General features: G+C 51.9%; 1 protein-coding gene across 11 annotated transcripts in view; it reads right to left on the bottom strand.

The window, feature by feature from the left end:
• The window catches only part of PLXDC1 (plexin domain containing 1), an 87,139-nt gene that overhangs the window by 33,768 nt on the left and 34,896 nt on the right, over window positions 1-18,475 (bottom strand). For all 11 annotated transcript variants that reach the window (XM_063599101.1, XM_034941977.3, XM_063599105.1 and 8 more), the window contains 5 exons: window positions 8,327-8,470; window positions 7,983-8,052; window positions 7,202-7,324; window positions 6,485-6,603; window positions 4,936-5,035 (listed from right to left, as the gene is read on the bottom strand). In XM_063599101.1, the coding sequence (XP_063455171.1) occupies window positions 4,936-5,035; window positions 6,485-6,603; window positions 7,202-7,324; window positions 7,983-8,052; window positions 8,327-8,470 (556 nt within the window). The remainder of the gene's footprint in view (window positions 1-4,935; window positions 5,036-6,484; window positions 6,604-7,201; window positions 7,325-7,982; window positions 8,053-8,326; window positions 8,471-18,475) is intronic.

Genomic DNA, 18,475 nt, shown 5'->3' with positions numbered 1-18,475 from the left:
ATGCAGGTATTTCAATATTTTGACAACTGATACAACTGTAGTGGGGTGCACTGACTATCAGCCCAGGATCTAATATCTAGGGTTGGAACTGGGCCTTAAAGGATAAGGTGATATCCACAGGGCCCCATGGCATGGAGCAAGGGAAGCCACACATTGGAGCTGAAGGAAGAGTTTTCTGCTGTTGCCGCTTGTGTGCAGTTTCAAAGACTGCTCCATACACATATGGCAAAGACAGGAAAACAGCTCTACTAGCTTAAAAACAGTTCCTCGTGTAGCAGCAACATAACAGAGGCACTGAAATATCAGAAACGCGCAGAAGAGTTCAAGGCCATGTTTGAGAAAGGGAAGGAGGGAGGGACATTCACACGTATCACGTATCGAGTAGGTGCCTGCTGTCTGACAGACACCCTGCCCAGCTTTATATCCAAGTCTAGGCCACTGGGGCACAAAGGCCTCATGAGGAGCCATGTGGTATGGGTGGCAATGAGTCACAGCATCTAGGACAGTTTTGTGGAAGAAAGGAGACAGAGGGCACGGGGCCCTAAAAAGGGAGACGGAGAAGAAGGGAAGGGAGGGTGAGGTGCGAGCCCCACACTTCTGTGGCAGGCTAGGCCTGGGGTACAGCCACCAGCCAACTGGCTCATGGATCAAGACTATAACCCACCCAAATGCTGACCAGGGAGGAAGGATTCCTTATTTGCCGCTTAGCAGTGGGCGCTTTGCCCTCAAGCCACCAGAGCCATTTGCTCCCAGAACCATAAGCCGGGACCACCCTAGTTATGCTGAGAGCTGAATTAGTCCCAAGTAGAAGCAGCAAAAACTTGACCACAAAACTCCTTTCTAGTAGCATATGCAAATCAGATGCCCCTCCACTCCGATGCCCTGCCCTCTGCCATCTCCCTCGATATCATGCAGTGTTGCGTGGGAAGGGTGTCTAGCGGCTGGCCCTACCGAGAGGTGGTATGCTTCGGGGAGCAAGTCTATGCCTACTTACCAGCTGGGAATGCTGCAGGCAGGCAGATATTGGGAAGAAAGAATAGAAAGGGAGGTTGTAGGAAGGTGGAAGAAAAAGAAGCTGGTGAATTTCTGAAGAGAGGAAAGAACTCCTGGCCTGTTGGGAATTAACCAGGCCCCATTCACCAGCCCCTTGACCCTTGAGTGCCACCCACCCCACCCACAGATCTGCCCAGATGAAGGTGTGGACTGGGGCGAGATGCTTGGTGGGTGCTAACCAGCCTTTACTGGGCACCCCGTCCAAGCCAGGCACAGTGCCTGGTGCTCTGTGCATGGATATCTCAGCTAATCCTCACCACAGCCCTTGAGGTAGCTCGAGGCAACTCATTAGATGGTGACAGCTACAGCCCAGACCTTGCCTTGGGACACACGGCAAGCGAAAGAGTAGGTGACAGGCATGCGCACCTATGAGGAGGGTAAAGTGCCAGAGTCTCCGTGGAACCCACTTTGGCCACAGCTATCAAAATTGTAAATGCCCCTGCCCTTTGACCCAATGATTGGACCACTGAGAATATAGCGTACGGAAATACTCACACGGGGGCATGAAAGTACCTACTGTATTATTTGTTATAGCCCAAGATTTAAAACAACTGAAAAGTCTACCCCCAGGGGACAGGTTAAATTAACGTCCATCCATGGAATGGACTATCAGGCAGCCATTAAAGAGAAGAATGAGGCAGCTCACTGTGTGCTGAGACAGAAGAGTGGGCAGGATGTACGCTGTTCAAGTGCAGAAACACTGACATCGTATGCTATCAAATACACACACACACACACACACACACACACACACACACACACTCACCTGAAGGCTTGCAGCTCTGGAGATAACCCAGAACCCTGGTTTCCCCTCCCTTTGCCTCCAGGGAGGAGAGCTGAGAGATGGCGAACTGAGAGACAGGGTTCAGGGGCAGGTGAAAAACCTAATCTCTGTACATCCTTTTATATCTTTTGCATTTTAGACCAGATACACTTATTCATGAAAAAATATAACTTTATAAATGAAGATAAAGAAATGCATTAGTACTTTGGGAGGCCAAGGAGGGTGGATCACAAGGTCAGGAGATCGAGACCATCCTGGCTAACATGGTGAAACCCCATCTCTACTAAAAATACAAAAATTAGCCAGGCGTGGTGGCAGGTGCCTCTAGTCCCAGCTACTCAGGAGGCTGAAGCAGGAGAATGGCGTGAACCCGGGAGGCGGAGCTTGCAGTGAGCTGATATCGCGCCACTGCACTCCAGCCTGGGCGACACAGCGAGACTCCGTCTCAAAAAAAAAAAAAAAAAAAAAAAGAGACATGCATTACTAAATAAGCTGGGCTCAGTGACCCAGGCCAGTAATCCCAGCACATTGGGCACTGGGAGGCTTGCAGGGGAGGTTGAGCCCAGGAGTTTGAGACCACCCCAGGCAACATGGGAAAACCCTGTCCATCTCTCCAAAAAAAAATTTTAAAATTAGCTGGGCATGGTGGCATGTGCCTGTGGCCCCAGCTTCTTGGGAGGCTGAGGTGGGAGGATGGCTTGAGCCCAAGTGTTTGAGGCCGCAATGAACTATGATGGGGACACTGCGCTCCAGCCTGAGACCCTGTCTCTAATAATAATAATAATAATGAATAGTAATTCATGGCTGGGCGCGGTGGCTGACTCCTGTAATCCCAGCACTTTGGGAGACCGAGGCAGGCAGATCACCTGAGGTCAGGAGTTTGAGACCAGCCTGGACAACATGGTGAAACCCTGTCTTTACTAAAAATACAAAAATCAGCCAGGCGTGGTGGCCGGCGCCCGTAATCCCAGCTACTCAGGAGGCTGAGGCAGGAGAATCACTCGAACCCGGGAGGCAAAGGTTGCAGTGAGCCAAGACCGTGCCACTGCACTCCAGCCTGGGCAACAGAGCGAGACTCCGTCTCAAAAAAAAAAAAAAAAAAAGAATAGTAATTCATGGAAATGGCAAAAATCTCAAAGAGGGATGTGCAAACAAGTAAAGGTAGGGAAACTCTGCGCCACTATAGCATGTGACTTTTTGTCCCTAGTCACAAAAGCTGCATGAAAGTGTGAAAGTGCTGTGGCGGCATCTGACCTGCGACACCAGCATGAGGACACTGCTTGTTCCTAGTCCTGCACTGTTCGCTACAGAACAAGGTGTCCTGCTGGATTATAAAATGCTGAGTTATAAAGTCTACTGTAGTGAGATATTCTTATACCGGACTCACAGACCTGATGTGCCAGACATTAGGCCCAACACTTTACATACACTATCGCCTGCGTGTTTGCAGCAGCTGTAGGGGCAAAGTATCACTCTTATCCCTATTTTACAGATAAAGAAATAAACGCAGAGAGGTTGAGTGACTCACCAGAGGTCAGATGCTTGTGGAAAGTGTGGACTCCAGCTCAGGCTTCCAGTTCCAGAGCTGAGCCCCTAACACTCCACTGAACTTTGCATATAGAAGGTACTGGGTAAGGCCTTTTAACTAAGCCCTGGTCCTTTCCTTCGAATTAAAAAAAAAAAAAAATAGATTAAAGGCCCCATTGTTCCCCAACCCTTAACATTTCTGTTAAAGACAGAGGTTTGGGGTGGGGCATGGGGGCTGACGTCTGTAATCCCAGCACTTTGGGATGCCAAGATGGGAGGATCGTGTGAGTTCAGCAGTTTGAGACAAGCCTAGGAAACATAGCAAGACCCTGTCTCTACAAAAAATAACAAAATTAGCCAGGCATGGTGGCATGTGCCTGTGGTCCCAGCTACTTGGGAGGCTGAGGTGGGAGGATCACTTGAACCTGGGAGGTGGAGGCTGCAGTGAGTAGAAATTGCACTACTGCATTCATCCTGAATGACAGAGCAAGACTTTGTTTAAAAAAAAAAGGCTGTGCTCAGATACTGAATGCCTCAAGGGCAGATGCCCTTCCTCTTCACTGTATCTCAACAGTGCCTGGAACATAGTGGCCCAGTGTGTAAGCAGGAACTCAGAACACGTGTACTGATGGAACCGAACAGAAATAGGCAATGATGCCTCCCCCGGGAAGCCCTGATTTCACAGAACGGCGGTACCTTGCCCTTCTACAGGAAGGTGACTTGGGGGCTCCCAAGCGTGTCCTTCCGTCCAGCCTGGCATGGCAAGAGTGGAGTTGAGAATGCCCCCAGGCCCCATCAAAGCCCAGGTGGGGTGGGAAGGGCAGACAAAGGCTCCTCCCCAGACCTCCCGGGGTCCTACATGGCAGAACTTGTGCATACGGCTCAGCAGAAGAGGTCAGGTTAAAAAGTCTCTGAGACAAGGGTCTAGAAGGAGCGGCAGTGGATGGGATGCCTGCCGCGCTCCCCAGGAGTACAAATCCAAGACCCTCGTGAGCACGCAATGGGGGTCGGGAGCAGGGGAGAAAGAGCTATGACCTCCTAAAATGTCAGCACTGGAGGAGGGCCTGGGAGGGAGAAGCACTCCTTCAGCTACTATCCCATTTTATAGATGAGGCAACTGAGGCTAGAGAGATGATGTGGTTTGCTGAAGGACAGGGAGGTAACAGCATGGCCGAGGCTGGATTCCTGTCTCCTGGCATCCTATGATGCTCCCTTTATCACCTGGAGTGGGAAGGCCACAATGGTTGTATTCTGGGAGGACTCAAACCCCTTACTAGGGCATCTTTGGAGGTTTTCTACATAGAACAGGGGCTGAGTGGAAGGGCTGTGGCTCCCTTTCACCTCAACAACCAGAGCAGTGCCTCCCATTGGAGATTTTGCTGGAGAAAATGGTCCCTCTGCTATAACAAAGAAAAGCTGGAAGTCACTGGGCATCCTTTCCTGCCTGGTTTCCCTCTCAACTCTCTGCCCCTTGTCTACTCCCTGCCACTGCCATCCCCCCAGCAGCTCAGGTTCAGTCTGAGCGGAGTCCTACCCCCATCAAGGCCTCTGCGGGGTCCCTGAAGACTCACCTGGCACATCCGGGGATGGATTGAGAATCATGAAGGCATCCGATAGGCCGGTTTTGACAGGATGCTGGGAGGAGCTGATTTCCCGGACAGACATAGGGATCTGCGGCAGGGAGAAGAGACTCCGTCCACCTCCCAAACGCTCTGGGGCCCACCCAGCCCTCCCCTGTGAGCTCTAGACCCATCTTTCTGGATGGCACCATCTCCTGGAGGACTCCAAGACATTGGAAGCCCAGTGGGACCCCACCCAACTTCCAAGTCCTCTCCACACCACCTCCAAGCACATTTTCTTCTTTCCTCTGTCTCGGTGAATGGCACTCCATGCAGGCCGGAAACCCGGGACTCACCCTTTTCCCTTCCCTTTCTTTCATTTCTTCCCTTCCCCATCTAATGCATCTCCAAATTCTGTTGCTAAACCTGCTAAGTGGCTCTCAAATCTGTCCGTTTTCCATTTCCCCTCATCCTACTCTAAGCTGCTGTCACCCTTCTCCTAAATTACTTCCCAGTATTCCCTCTAAGCCCCCAACAACCTGTTCTCCACTCTGAAGCCAGAGTGACTTTTCTCAAGGGCAAATCTGTGGTTCCCTTGCCCCGTCCTGCCCCTCACTCTCTCCCTTCCAACCATGCTGCCTTCTTCTATTTTTTTTTTTTTTAATAGAGGTGTGTGTCTCACTATGTTCTCCAGACTGGTCTTGAACTTCTGGGTTAAAGCAATCCTCCCGCCTCAGTCTCCCAAAGTGCTGGGGTTATGAGCCACCACCCTGGCTCATCATGCTGCCTTCTTTTTTCTTTTTTTTTTTCTTTTTTTTTTTTTGAGACAGATTCTCACTCTGTTGCCCAGGCTGGAGTGCAGTGGCACAATCTCGGCTCACTGCAACCTCCAACTCCTGGGTTCAAGCTATTCTCCTGCCTCAGCCTCCTGAGTAGCTGAGATTACAGGTGCCTGCCACCACGTCCGGCTAAATTTTTGTATTTTTAGTAGAGATGGGGTTTCATCATGTTGGCTAGGCTGGTCTCGAACTCCTGAGCTCTGATGATCCACCCACCTCAGCCTCCCAAAGTGCTGGGTTTACAGGTGTGAGCCACCGCGCCTGGCCCATGCTGCCTTCTTTCAGTGCTTTGTGCCAGCCGTGCTCTGTCCTGCCTCAGGACTTTTGCACGTGCTGTGTGCTGTTGTCTCTCCTAGAACATACTTCACTCTCCTCTTTGCTTCCTGAACTCGTATTTATCCTTCAGATTTCAACTCTTTTCCTCAGCAAAGCCTCCCCTGGCCTCTGCCAAGGTTAAGAGGTCTGTGAAAGGCTCAGCTAGCACCAGCCACCTCTACTTGGGAGCGCTTGTCACAGTGGTGATTCTACATTTGTCCCTGTAATTATTGTCCACCTCCGCAACCAGACTTACCGCTCCAAAAGGGTAGGACCCGCAAACATCTTGTTAACTGCTGTATTCCCAGCAGCAAGCCCCATGCCTGGCACATTGCAAATTCTCTAAATATTTGCTGAATGAAGAAAGGCTCCAAGACCCAGCTGTCTCTGCAGCTGGGCCCACTCACCTCTTTATAGCCAAAGACAATGCGGCCGTCATGGTGCAGAGCTGCCTGGAAGGTGAAACTGCCCTTGTCTTCCCAGCCTTGGAGATAAACATGGTCCCACTGAACCACAAAGACTGTCCCTGGGGAGAAGAACAGAGACCCAGCTGGATGGGAGATCATGCAAGGAGCAGGGCCCTACAGAAATGCCAGTCGGAGGGCAGTGGCCACAGGTTGGGTCCCTTCGGGATGATGGGGAAGTTTGCAAATGTAAGGAGGCAGGAGCTGGGCAGCTCACTAAAGCAGGGTGGCTTCCAAGCAGCAGAGGAGCCAGAAGATCCTGCTTCAGCCCCAGATACTGTACTTGATCATCTCTTTCCCTTTCCTTCTTGTCTATTCTGACTCCTTGAGATAAAAGAAGGAGGAATGTCTGTTCTCCTGGATTCAGACGGGGCTCAAGGGACATCCTGGTGAATGTAAGTAACAATAAAGGCCCCTAACATTTATTTTACCTCGACTAAGAGCCAAGCACTGTCGTTTTGTTATCTCATCAGATTCTTCTGGGTAGCAGGCATTTTTGCCCCTATCTGACAGGTCAGGAAACTGAGCAGAGAAAGGTAGGTGGCCGCTTTGCTGTGGGACTGTGGGGACCCTTGCCCTCTCTAGTCCCTGTGCTCCTCTAAAGGACTGGACAAGGGATCCCTGGAGCTGAGTGACTTAAATTCTGAGATCCAGTCTCACCATTGTCAAAGTAAACAACTGTGGAGTTGTCGGAGTAGCCAGGGTTGAAGTTGGCCATCAGGGGCGCCACATACTGAGTAGCTGTGAGCATCCGATGGATCACGTCCCCCATGAAGATGAAGCCTAGGGTGGGAGAGGTGCAGAGGAGTCACCAGAAATGGCCCAGAGGGGCCGCTTTGGGGGCCTTTTCCCCAAGGGCAAGAAGGGCAGCGCAGGCAGAGCTGGAAGTGAGCCTGAGACCTCTGTCGCCCATCCCCATCTGGCGGGCTCTGGGTCTGGTGTGTATGGAGCCAAAGGACCCCAGATAGGAGAAGGTCCTCCCTGTCCCTTCAGCAGGGCACAGACTATAGGGCGAGGGGGCAGGAAGAGGAGGGGACTCACAGCTTTCCCCATCCCTGGGGAAGTGGGATGTGGAACTGAAGTTCAGGGATTAAAGACAGGTGCCTCCTATCAACAGGGAGCCTGGCCCCAGGAGCCCAAGCTCTCAGTGGAGTCTCCCTCTCCCTCTTATTCAGCGACTCCGGGACACAGGGCTGTCCACACTGACTCGTGCTGGCCCGAGGAGACACACACGTGCACGCACATGAGCAGGTCAGCTAATGCAAGGGGGATGCTCTGACGTCCACTGACCCCCCTCCTGAGAATCAGACTCCTATTAGAGCCAAATGTGCATTCCTCCCATTTCATATAACCCTGTCTCCAGTGAGCCACCCCTGGGAGGGCCCCTGAGTTCGGGCTGAGGTCTCCAGACCCTCCCCGGGGCCCCACGACGTGGCCTTACCTCCAGTTGCTATGGTGATCTGCCGCAGAGGATGCCCGTAGAAAGGGAAATCAAAGGACAAGACCACTCTCTGCAGGGGATGGGAGAAAGTCAGCACGGGCCAAGCTGCAGGCCAGGGGCCTGGGCACCCACACTGCCTCATGCTTGTTTGGACAGAGTGGGGAGCAGGCATGCCCAGGGCCACTGCTGGGCACCCCAACTCTGGCAAAGTCCCATGGGAATCCCTGGAAGGTACCTCCCAGGTCACAGACCTCGGGCCACAGCCATGCCCACTGACCAGGCAGGGTGGGTTGGCCCCCGGCCTCCCAGCACAGGGAAGCATGGCTGGGGACTGGGGCACTCACCGAAGCCTGCCGGTGGGTGTTGGAGAGTATTGTGTGGATCTTCACTTGGCTCCGGTTGGCCTCGGCCACATCTACCCACAGTTCCCGGCTGTGGGGCTCGCTGGGGCCATAGAGACGGGACACATAATAGCTGTGGTTGTCCTCCTGCCGGCACCCAAGATAAAGCCCACAGGAGGTGTGAGTAGTCAGCATGCCAGGACTGACTCTCCGCCCTTCCCCACTCAGATTTCTGGGTACAGGAAGTCACCACCCTCCCAGGGTACTGGACCTGTGGCCCCAAGGGCTGGTTTAGGCCTAGGACCCCCTGGGTTCCCCCTTGGCCCCAGACAGCTCACTAGCTGGCCCCTAGTGGTGCCCCAACAGGCCTGGCCACAGCCAAATCCACACCTGCTGCCCTCATGCTCAGCCCTCCTGTTCCCAGACAAGCCAGGAGGCCGGCAGCCCCTGCATCCCTTCAGACCAGGACCAAGGCTGAGCTTGGCTTGGGGCATGAGGCAGGAACAGACAGGATGGCCTCAAACCGGGCCCTTGTTTTCAGGGAGCTTCCAGGCCGAGGGAGAGTCATAGTCCCTGTCCTGGAAGAGTACCCTATTTAATGGAAAAGGAAAATCTGGGCTGGACGCGGTGGCTCACACCTGTAATCCCAGCACTTTGGGAGGCCGAGGCGGGCAGATCACGGGAGGTCAGGAGTTCGAGACCAGCCTGGACAAAACAGTGAAACCTCGTCTTTACTAAGTATACAAAAATTAGTGTGGCCTGGTGGCACACGCCTGTAATCCCAGCTACTTGGGAGGCTGAGGCACAAGAATCACTTGAACTCGGGAGCCGAGATCGCGCCACTGCACTCCAGCCTGGGCGACAGAGCGAGACTGTGTCTCAAAAGAAGGAGAAAAATCTGGATCTTAGAAGGCACCAGTCTAAAGGAGGAGGCTGCCTCTTGGTCCTGGGGAGTTTCCAGTCTGGAATGGGACTTATATAAACAGAGGAGCAGACACAGACCCTCAAGCAGAGCTAATACAGAACCCAGAGTCCACACAGCATCACCAGGGTGGTGGGAAGGGGAGAGAAGCAGCAAGGATTCCTTCGAGGCATATCTTTGAGCCTTTGCTGTGTGCCTGATGGAGATGAAATAAAGAAGTTAGAATGCTATGGGCTGGGGGTTCATTCTGCAAAGGCTCTCCTGCAGAGGAGCACTTGGGCCAGGCTTTAAAGGAGGCCAGGGAAATGGCTGGCAGAAAGACTTAAGAGCCAGAGAGGGGTGATGTGGAAGCCCTTCCTGGAGCCGACCCAAGAGCACCAGCCGCAGGAGGAATGGAGGCAGGGCAGGCAGGTTCCCTTGGCAGCCACCGCCACAGAGGTGGGACCGCTGACCTGTGAGGAGCCCTGGGTCATTAATCAGGCTGCCCAGCGGTGGTGGCGGCAGACACAGCAGAGTAAACGACATTCTCCCTGCCAGGCTGCCAGCTGCCCAGCCGGCCCTTGCCCTGGGCGCAGCATGAGCGGGGACAAGGGGTTCCTGCACTCCTCACCTGCCAGAAGGCATTCTGCTCTTACGATAAGTGACACAATCTGGAGACCTGGGGTCGGGGCAGGCTGGGGGACGATGAGCGGAAGAAGCATGGTTGGTTGGTGTCGGGGGCTATTCCCTCTGCCACTGCCCTCCCTTCCTGCCTCCAGACAGCCCATGCCTCCACCCATCCTCAGCACGGCAGTCAAACCAATCAAAAACACCTTGCTCTGTTCACAGGCTATCCAGGGCTCCCTGAAGACACTGTCCTCGAGACGAAAACCAAAGCTCTTAGGCTGGCATGCAAGATCCCACCATCAGCCAGCCCCAGCCTCTCTCTAGCTCCTTCTCTCTCCTCTCACCACCTTGTGCATCCTTGTGTGCCCACCCCCCAGACCAGACTCCCCTGCCAGCCTCAAGCCACCAATGGTCACTCGTGCCACTGCCCACGCTGGTCCTCCTGTCTGGAATGGCCACCCTTGCCTTCTCCCCTTGACAGATTCCTGGTCATTCAACACTCGGCTTAAACTCTGCCTTCTTTTATTTTTGAGACAGAGTCTCGTTCTGTCGCCCAAGCTGGAGTGCCATGGCATGGCCTCGGCTCACTGCAACCTCTGTCTCCCGGGTTCAAGCGATTCTCGTGCCTTAGCCTCCCAAGTAGCTGGGATTACAGGCACACGCCTCCATGCCCAGCAAATTTTTGTATTTTTAGTGGAGACGGGGTTTTACCATGTTGGCCAGGCTGGTCTCAAACTCCTGACCTCAAGTGATCCACCCACCTGGGCCTCCCAAGGTGCTGGGATTACAGGTGTGAGCCACCGCGCCTAGCCAAACCCTGCCTTCTTATCAGCCTTTCACCCCTACCTCCCCAATGAGGACCTCCACCCCCTGCAAGTGGCCTCCACCATCCCTTATTTCAGGGAGTCCTCAAGGGGTGACTCATATGTACTATTTGCAAGAGTTACATGGGGCCACTCTTGTTGGATTCTTGGTTTTACTCACAAAGCCACCTGGTAGGGGGGCTGCCCTGATGCCACGGCCCCTGGGGTGAGGGCTAAGGATGCTGCTTCCCATTGCTGCCACAGCCACCAGCCCTGGAGTCTCGGGAGGGTACCCAGAGGGGGACGCACTGCTCTCCAGCTCTGCCCACAGGCACTGAAGCCACTGCTTCTGCCCAGAGCTCTTAGCCTCCCTCGGGAAAGCAGCTCCCTCTGTTTCTGCCCCTTTCCCCATCCTCCAGGAGAACTAATGCTTCATGTTTTTCCTTGGTGTCTGTCTCTCCTATTTCCACCCATCTCTGCTGGAGACCCCTATCTCAATTTTTTAAAAAATCACCCATCAAGAAACAAAGCTCCGTGCGTAGCACTCTGTGCAGAGAGATCTGCACAAAGGAAGAGTCCGATGGCCGCCTCCCAGCCTGCTTCCTGGATTCACAGGTGAGCAGTTTTTATTCCACTTCCAAGCAAAAAAAATATAGGGGGCCCTGCCCAACACTGTACATCTGATAGTCTGTAGGACTCCAACTCTGAAGCTGGTTATGGTTCACCTGGGACCACCTGCCACGGCCATAGCTACAGCCTGCCCTCTTCCCCCCAGTTCAAACAAAAAAGTGGCTTATTAAGAGACATCAGTTAGCCTAAAATTTTGCCTGAAGGAAACCAAGTTTAGATGCTATTCAGCCCATCTTTTTTTTTTCTTTTTTTTCTTTTTTTTTTTTTTTGAGACGGAGTCTTGCTCTGTCGCCCAGGCTGGAGTGCAGTGGTGCGATCTCAGCTCACTGCAATCTCTACCTCCTGGGTTCAGGCAATTATTATGCCTCAGCCTCCCAAGTAACTGGGATTACAGGTGTGCGCCACCATGCCCAGCCCAGCCCATCATTTAAATGTTTGTTTGCCCCTGAACTACGAGCCCCTGACACGCAGGGATGGGCAAGGTCACCTCTGTGCCTATGGCTCAAGGTCCCTCACTTCCTCCATGCTTAGGAAGTGTTTGCTGGAGGTGGGGGTAGGGGGACTGGTGCTTTGCAATGTGTTAAAATTAGGGAAATAAACCTGCCTCCCTAAATCCTGGGCTATCTTATGATCTGTGGGTGAGGGGAAAACGAGTGGCCCACCTTAGCACAGCCAGCACCAGATAGCCTTTCCATCCTTTTGCATGCTGTAGTGAGTTTCAACTGTGTTACCCAAAACGATATGTTCAAGTGTGAACCTCTGGTACCTATGAATGTGACTTTATTTGGAAATAGTCTTTGCAGATGAAACAAGTCAAGATGAAGGCAGATCGGATTAGGGTGGGCCCTAAATCCAATGACCGGTGTCTTTATGTAAACGAAGAGGGAGATGTGGATACAGAGTCGCAGAGGAGACACAGGGAGGATCCCTGTCACAATGAAGGCAGAGATTAGAGTGACGCTGTTTACAAACCAAGCACACCAAGGATTTCCAGGAGATCCAGAAGCTAGGACAAGACAAGGAAGGCTCCTTTCCCAGGGCCTTGAGAGGGAGCGTGGCCCTGCTGACACCTTAATTTCAGACTTCTGGCCTCCAGAACTGCAAGTGAATAAATTTCTGTTGTTTTCAGCTACCAAAATTGTGGTAATTTGTTCTGGCAGCCCTAGGAAATGAATATCTGTGCCACAGGTGTGTGTTACTGTGGCCCAGTTGGGACAACCTGAAATTGTTTTCCCTGCTCCACATCATCCCCTTGCTTAGGCCATTCTGTGGCTCCCCAGTTGCACTCAGAACAAAGGTTACGCCCCTTCCTCCATTCCCTTCTCTTCTTTACTAATAGAAAATTGATTTTGGATTGAGCACAGTGGTTCATGCCTGTAATCCTAGCACTTTGAGAGGACGAGGCTGGAGGATCACTTGAGGCCAGGAGTTCAAGACCAGCCTGGGCAACATAGTGAGACCCTGTCTCTACAAAAAATACAATAAAATAAAACAATTCACTGGGTATGGTGGTGCATGCCTGTAGTCCCAGCAACTCAGGAGGCTGAGGCAGGAGGATCCCTTAAGCCCAGGAGGTTGAGGCTGCAGGGAGCTGTGATTGAGCCACTGCACTCAGCCTGAGTGACACAGTGAGACTCTGTCTCAAAAAAAAAAAAAAAAAAAAAGATTGATTCTGTAGCAACCAGCGATGATGTAGCCATCTAATAAACCTCATTCCCTGGATGTCTTAAGGTTTACCATGTGACACAGGCTGGCTCATGACATCAGCTGAAGGTTCTAGTGGAGCCTTCTGAAAAAGATCAAATTTGACTGCTTGTCCCTCTTATCTTTGCCCTTCTTCTTCCTGCCTGGAATGCAGACATGATGGCTGGAGTTCCAACAGCCATCTTGTGAGTATAAGGACAAGAGCCACACCCTAAGGATGGTGAAGTGGACAACTAGATGGAGACTTGGTCCCTGATGACATGCTAGAGGGCTGCTTCTTAAGTCCCTGGGTTTAGCTCTCTGTTAAACGGAAACACAAATCCTTCCCCACGTATGGTGGTCTGGCCCCAACTCAGCACCTCCTCCTCTCCCCTGCTCTCTTGTTCTGGGAATCACCACACAGTTGTCTGCCTCAGGACCTTGGTGCCGCCTGTGCCTCAAAATTTCTTCCCTTCCCTGTTCAGGAGCTGACCCTTCCTCACCTATCCAGCCTCAGCTCAGGAGTCACTTCCTCAAGAAAGCCTCTCTGATTCCCTGTTGCATTCCCATCACACCCTGTGCTTCTTTCTCCTGGTGTTTTGCACACTTGTGACAATTTACTTGGATTTTATACACATCTTCATGTCTGCCTTTCCTGTAAGATCGTAAGACCCCAAGAGTAAGGTCAGCCTTTATTTATCGTGTTTAAGCACAGAGTATGTGTTCAATGGAGGATTTGTTGAGCAAAGAATGACCACAAAGTATAGCTGCCTGTTTTACAGGTACCACTACATATTCTGAAGTCCAGGATAGGATCATTTTACCAAACAAAGCAGGACAGCTGCAGATGCTAAACAGGTGCTCTCAGGTAAGTCTCAGAGTCAACTGAATACAGCTTCCACCTGGGAACCTGAGCGGGCCAGTGTTTAAGACGGTTGCTTTGAGGCTTGGAGAAAGGTCTGGTTTCAATCAGCCTGCTTCCTGGGCCCCGCACAGCGAGAGCTTTCCCCAAACCTCCGGGCGTCTGAAATGAGTGCCCGGGACAGAAGCCACGCTCTGCAGTTGTGAAGCCCAAACAGATGCTGACGTGTCTCTTGCCGCCTCAGCTAAGACTGCAAAGCGTGAGCTTCCTGGGAATGCATCTTCCTGGCCCGTTGCTCAGAGTTCTCTGCTTCACAGCAAAGACAAGCAGTCTGATCCAAACTAGTGCTGTTCTGCAGAGAAACCAGGCCCTGTGTCACGTGCCTCAGCTCTGACACCTGGATGATCCCTGGACTCATTCTTGGAGTTCCCAATGACCCCTGCAATGGCACCTCTTAACTGACAGAAAACTTCCATCTATTCTGACTCAAGGAAAGTCAGAAATGAAACGAGCTGCTGCCTCTAACTCCTAAGCTGATTCTCTCCAATGAGTCAGCAGATCCCAGGGAAGGCAAGAGCCTCGAAGCCTAACGATGCCCTACTCAGGCCAGCGAGGGTGAGGCCAAGCTCTGCTTCAGGCCTCAGAAGTGCCAAGTACAGCTGGCCTGCCAGGGGGAGGACTGGCTCAAGGGCAATGCCATGCAGAATCTGCTGCAGGTCCCAAACAGGCCCAACAGACTGCCCTCCTGGCACGCCTGACTTTTATTACTCCAGGACAGTGAAGCCAGGAGCCATATCTACTCAGCTCTGGCTGAGGGTGGCCACACAGTGATGGGTGAGGCCAAATTGCACCCTGGAGGGAGGGGGCGACTTGCAGTGGGATCACTCCTGGGCAGAGCCAAGCACAAAGCCTGCAGGGGAGCATTTGGGAGCGTGGGAGGAAGGAGAAGGGAAGCTGGCATTTGCTGAGTGGTGATGGGAGAGTGCTGGGCATTTCATATTTGTTACTGCAGGGCAACCCTAGGAGGTGAGCACTAATATTAGTCCCATTTTCTCAGTGGGGAAACTGAGACTAGAAATCATGTAACTAGGCCAGGCATGGTGGCTCATGCCTGTAATCCCAGCACTTTGTGAGGCTGAGACAGGGCGGATCACCTGATGTCCGGAGTTCAAGACCAGCCTGGCCAACATGGTGAAACCCATCTCTACTAAAAATACAAAAATTAGCTGGGTGTGGTGGCAAATGCCTGTAATCCCAGCTACTTGGGAGGCTGAGGCAGTAGATTCAATTGCTTGAATCCAGGAGTGGAGGTTGCTGTGAGCCGAGATTGCGCCACTGCACTCCAGCCTGGGTGACACAGTGAGACTCCGTCTCAAAAAAACAAAAAATAAAAAGAAATAATGTAACTGTATGAAACCAGGTCAGTTCCACTCAAAGACAGTGACCTTTCCTCTATCCACTGTCTCTGAGATCTTTAAGCAACAGCTCTCCGGGAAGGTGACTTAGGCTACCTACCAGTCACTGGTTAAACTCTCAATCAGAAGGACCACTGTCTGGAGGCTGGAGCTCAGGGACGGTGGCACATTCATCTCCGCCCCCAGCACCTCCCTAGCGCAGGGGTTGGCACCTGGCATCTGGTGGGTGTTCAGCATCTGCTTGCCAAATGAGCTGAATCACAAGGATTCTGCAGCCAATGGTGTCAAGACTGTGCTGAGAATGTGCAGTGTGGCTCTGACAAGGACAGCATCCTCCCCCATCTCCAGTGGCAGGTGACACAAAAGCCACTTGTGGAGGAACCAGCTGCCTCCTCTGGGAATCCAAGCCCATAGACAGCATTCCCAAACCCAGGACATCCTGGACACAGGAAGGTGTCTCTGGATTCCTCAATTTCTTCTCTGAGGAAGTAAAGCCAACAAGGCAGATACCTTTGGGGGCAAGGAAGAGAAACCCAGCTTCAACACGGAGGACATGTGTTAGACCAAGCGTCTGAGAGCCTGGCAGCAGGCATGGAACATGGATGATCCTCGTGTCATCAGGACATTGTCCTAAGTGTGACTGCCTCCTGGTCCAAAGAGGGCTGCCTATAGCCACTGAGGCAGCATGCTTCCTTGTCGGGTTCAAAAGGAGAAACCTCGCACCAAGAGTGGAACACAAGATCTTCCCTTCAGTCTGATGTGGCCCCCGACTATTACAAGGGCCAGGGCGTGCCAGATTGGTTAAACCAGTCTACTTCCCCCAGGAACTGGGGATCATGGCTCCGCTAGGAATGGGGAATGGAAGCTGGGTGAGCAAAGGCCTGACATCAGGGTTGACGGGGAATGTGGCTCAATGACCAAGACCAAGCTCTTTCAGTCTTTCTTCTCTGCCACTTTCAGTGTGGGCTTCATTGTAAGGCTAGGCATCTTGTAGTGACGGGATGGCTGACAGTGGCAACTAGCCCTGGCTCATGGAAGCAAGACAGGCACAGCACACCTCTCCCCGACCACTGAATGAACACGTGTGCTTCAAGATGGCAGGGTCAACCTGGGTCCCCTGCCACCTCTGGACTAGGAAGCCCTAGATGCTAAACAGCTTCCACCTAAACCAAACACCAGCTGGGGGGTAGGATTATCATGGAACCCAAGATCCCATTCCTATTGTACAAGACTGTAAGGTAAAATATATGTTGAAAAGTCAACCGCAATGTCCACTTGCCATCTGAATCCAACCAATGAACCAGTACTCTCAAAAGACAAGAAGCACTTTGGGAGGCTGAGGCAGAAACATCGCTTGAATCCAGGAGTTCAAGACCAGCTTGGGCAACATAGTGAGACCCTCCCCCCAAGTCTACAAAAAAAAAATGCAAAAATTAGCTGGGCATGGTGGCATGCACCTGTAGTCCCAGCTACTTGTGAGGCTGGGGCAGGAGGATTGCCTGATCCCAAGAGATTAAAGCTGCAGTAAGCCATGATCATGCCACTGCATTCCAGCCTGGGCAACAGAGCAAGACATTGTCACAAAACAAAACCAAGAGACATGCCTTTTACTTTCTGGAAGCAGAGCTGAGTAAAGGGTTTGATTGGCCAGCATCCTCCAATCTGTCCACATGCCCAGGGAGGTGCAACAATTCTGCCAACCACTCAGGCCTTGTGGAATGAAAAAGAAGAGACTTCAGCTGGGGCAGGGCTGCTCCATTGCCTGTATTGATTGTCTCCATCCAGTTCTTTATGAGGCCAGAGTTTACCCAGGTTCCTCAGGGCTGAGCATCAGTGATGCAATTAAAGCTATTGCCACCTACCCGCGGCGTTCTAGAGCCAGTCCTTTTAGTCTAGAATTCCCTCCCTCCCTCCCTCCCTCCCTCCCTCCCTTCCTTCCTTCCTGTCTCTCTCTCAATCTCTTCCTTCCTTCCTCTCAATCTCTTCCTTCCTTCCTTTCTCTTTCTTTCTTTCTCTCTCTGTCTGTCTCTCTCTCTTTTCTTTTCTTCTTTTTTTGAGATGGAGTTTTGTTCTTGTCGCCCAGGCTGGAGTGCAATGGTGAGATCTGGGCTACTGCAACCTCTGCTTCCTGGGATCAAGCGATTCATCTGCCTCACCCTCCAGAGTCTCTGGGATTACAGGTGCATACCACCACACCCAGCTAATTTTGTATTTTTAATAGAGACAGGGGTTTTACCATGTTGGCCAGGCTGTTCTTGAACTCCTGACCTCAGGTGATCCACCCACCTTGGTCTCCCAAAGTGCTGGGATTACAAGCATGAGCCACCATGTCCGCCTAGTCTACAATTTCTGATGCTCCTGAAACATCAATGTTGTATGGAGCCCTGCTAACTAAAATTTCAGGAGTGACATTATATTTTAAATAATATCCTTGTACCAGACATGTTTTAGGATGCTCCATCCCCATCCCAATGATGTTTGCCCCCCGAACCGTAGGCCCTGCTAAGTTGACTACACCCATCACAGTCTCCTACGTGACCCTGTGCTTCCTCAGACTGATTGGACATAGGTAATCACATGATTCAGAAGCAGCTCATCTATTGGAAGCGTACAATCTACAGCTTGTGCAGCCTGAGCCAATCAGATCACCACCCGGGAGGGTGAAATTGGGAAACTGAGAAGCTGGCAGCAAGAGAGCTGAGTTGAAAGATCTTGGAGACTTAGGAACTGAAACCATTCAAGATGAACAGAGTCTGTGAGAAAAAAAGAAAAAAAGGAACCGAAACCATCCTGAGCTGTCTGCAGAAGACTTCTGATCCACAGAAAGGAAAGGCAGACCTTATATACATCTGGCTTCAATAAACATATGATGAATTAATGAAAAGGAGGCAAGAACTGGGGGAGGGGACCTGGTTCCCAACAGCTTTCCAGCTTCCTTGAGGTCTGGCTGTCCTTCATGTCCAGCCCTTGGGTCTCCCATGATCGTCTTCTGCACCCTCACGATAATCCTTCTCTGTGGGACAGCTCAAATAGCTCCTCAGAACCAAAAGGACCTTAAATAGAACAGCCTTGCTTATGAGGTGATCAGAGGAAAAACCTCCAGGGTGAGCCCAGGCAGTCCTTCGTTGGTACAGACAGCAAGAGTCTGAATGAGCCCACCACAAAGCAAGGATACGTGTTTGAGATTATGAATGTACAAATTACCCTGATCTGATCACTATACATTATATG

Source organism: Pan paniscus, chromosome 19, assembly GCF_029289425.2.
Source record: "Pan paniscus chromosome 19, NHGRI_mPanPan1-v2.0_pri, whole genome shotgun sequence".
NCBI lineage: Eukaryota > Metazoa > Chordata > Mammalia > Primates > Hominidae > Pan > Pan paniscus.
This window is presented reverse-complemented; position numbering and strand designations above follow the sequence as displayed.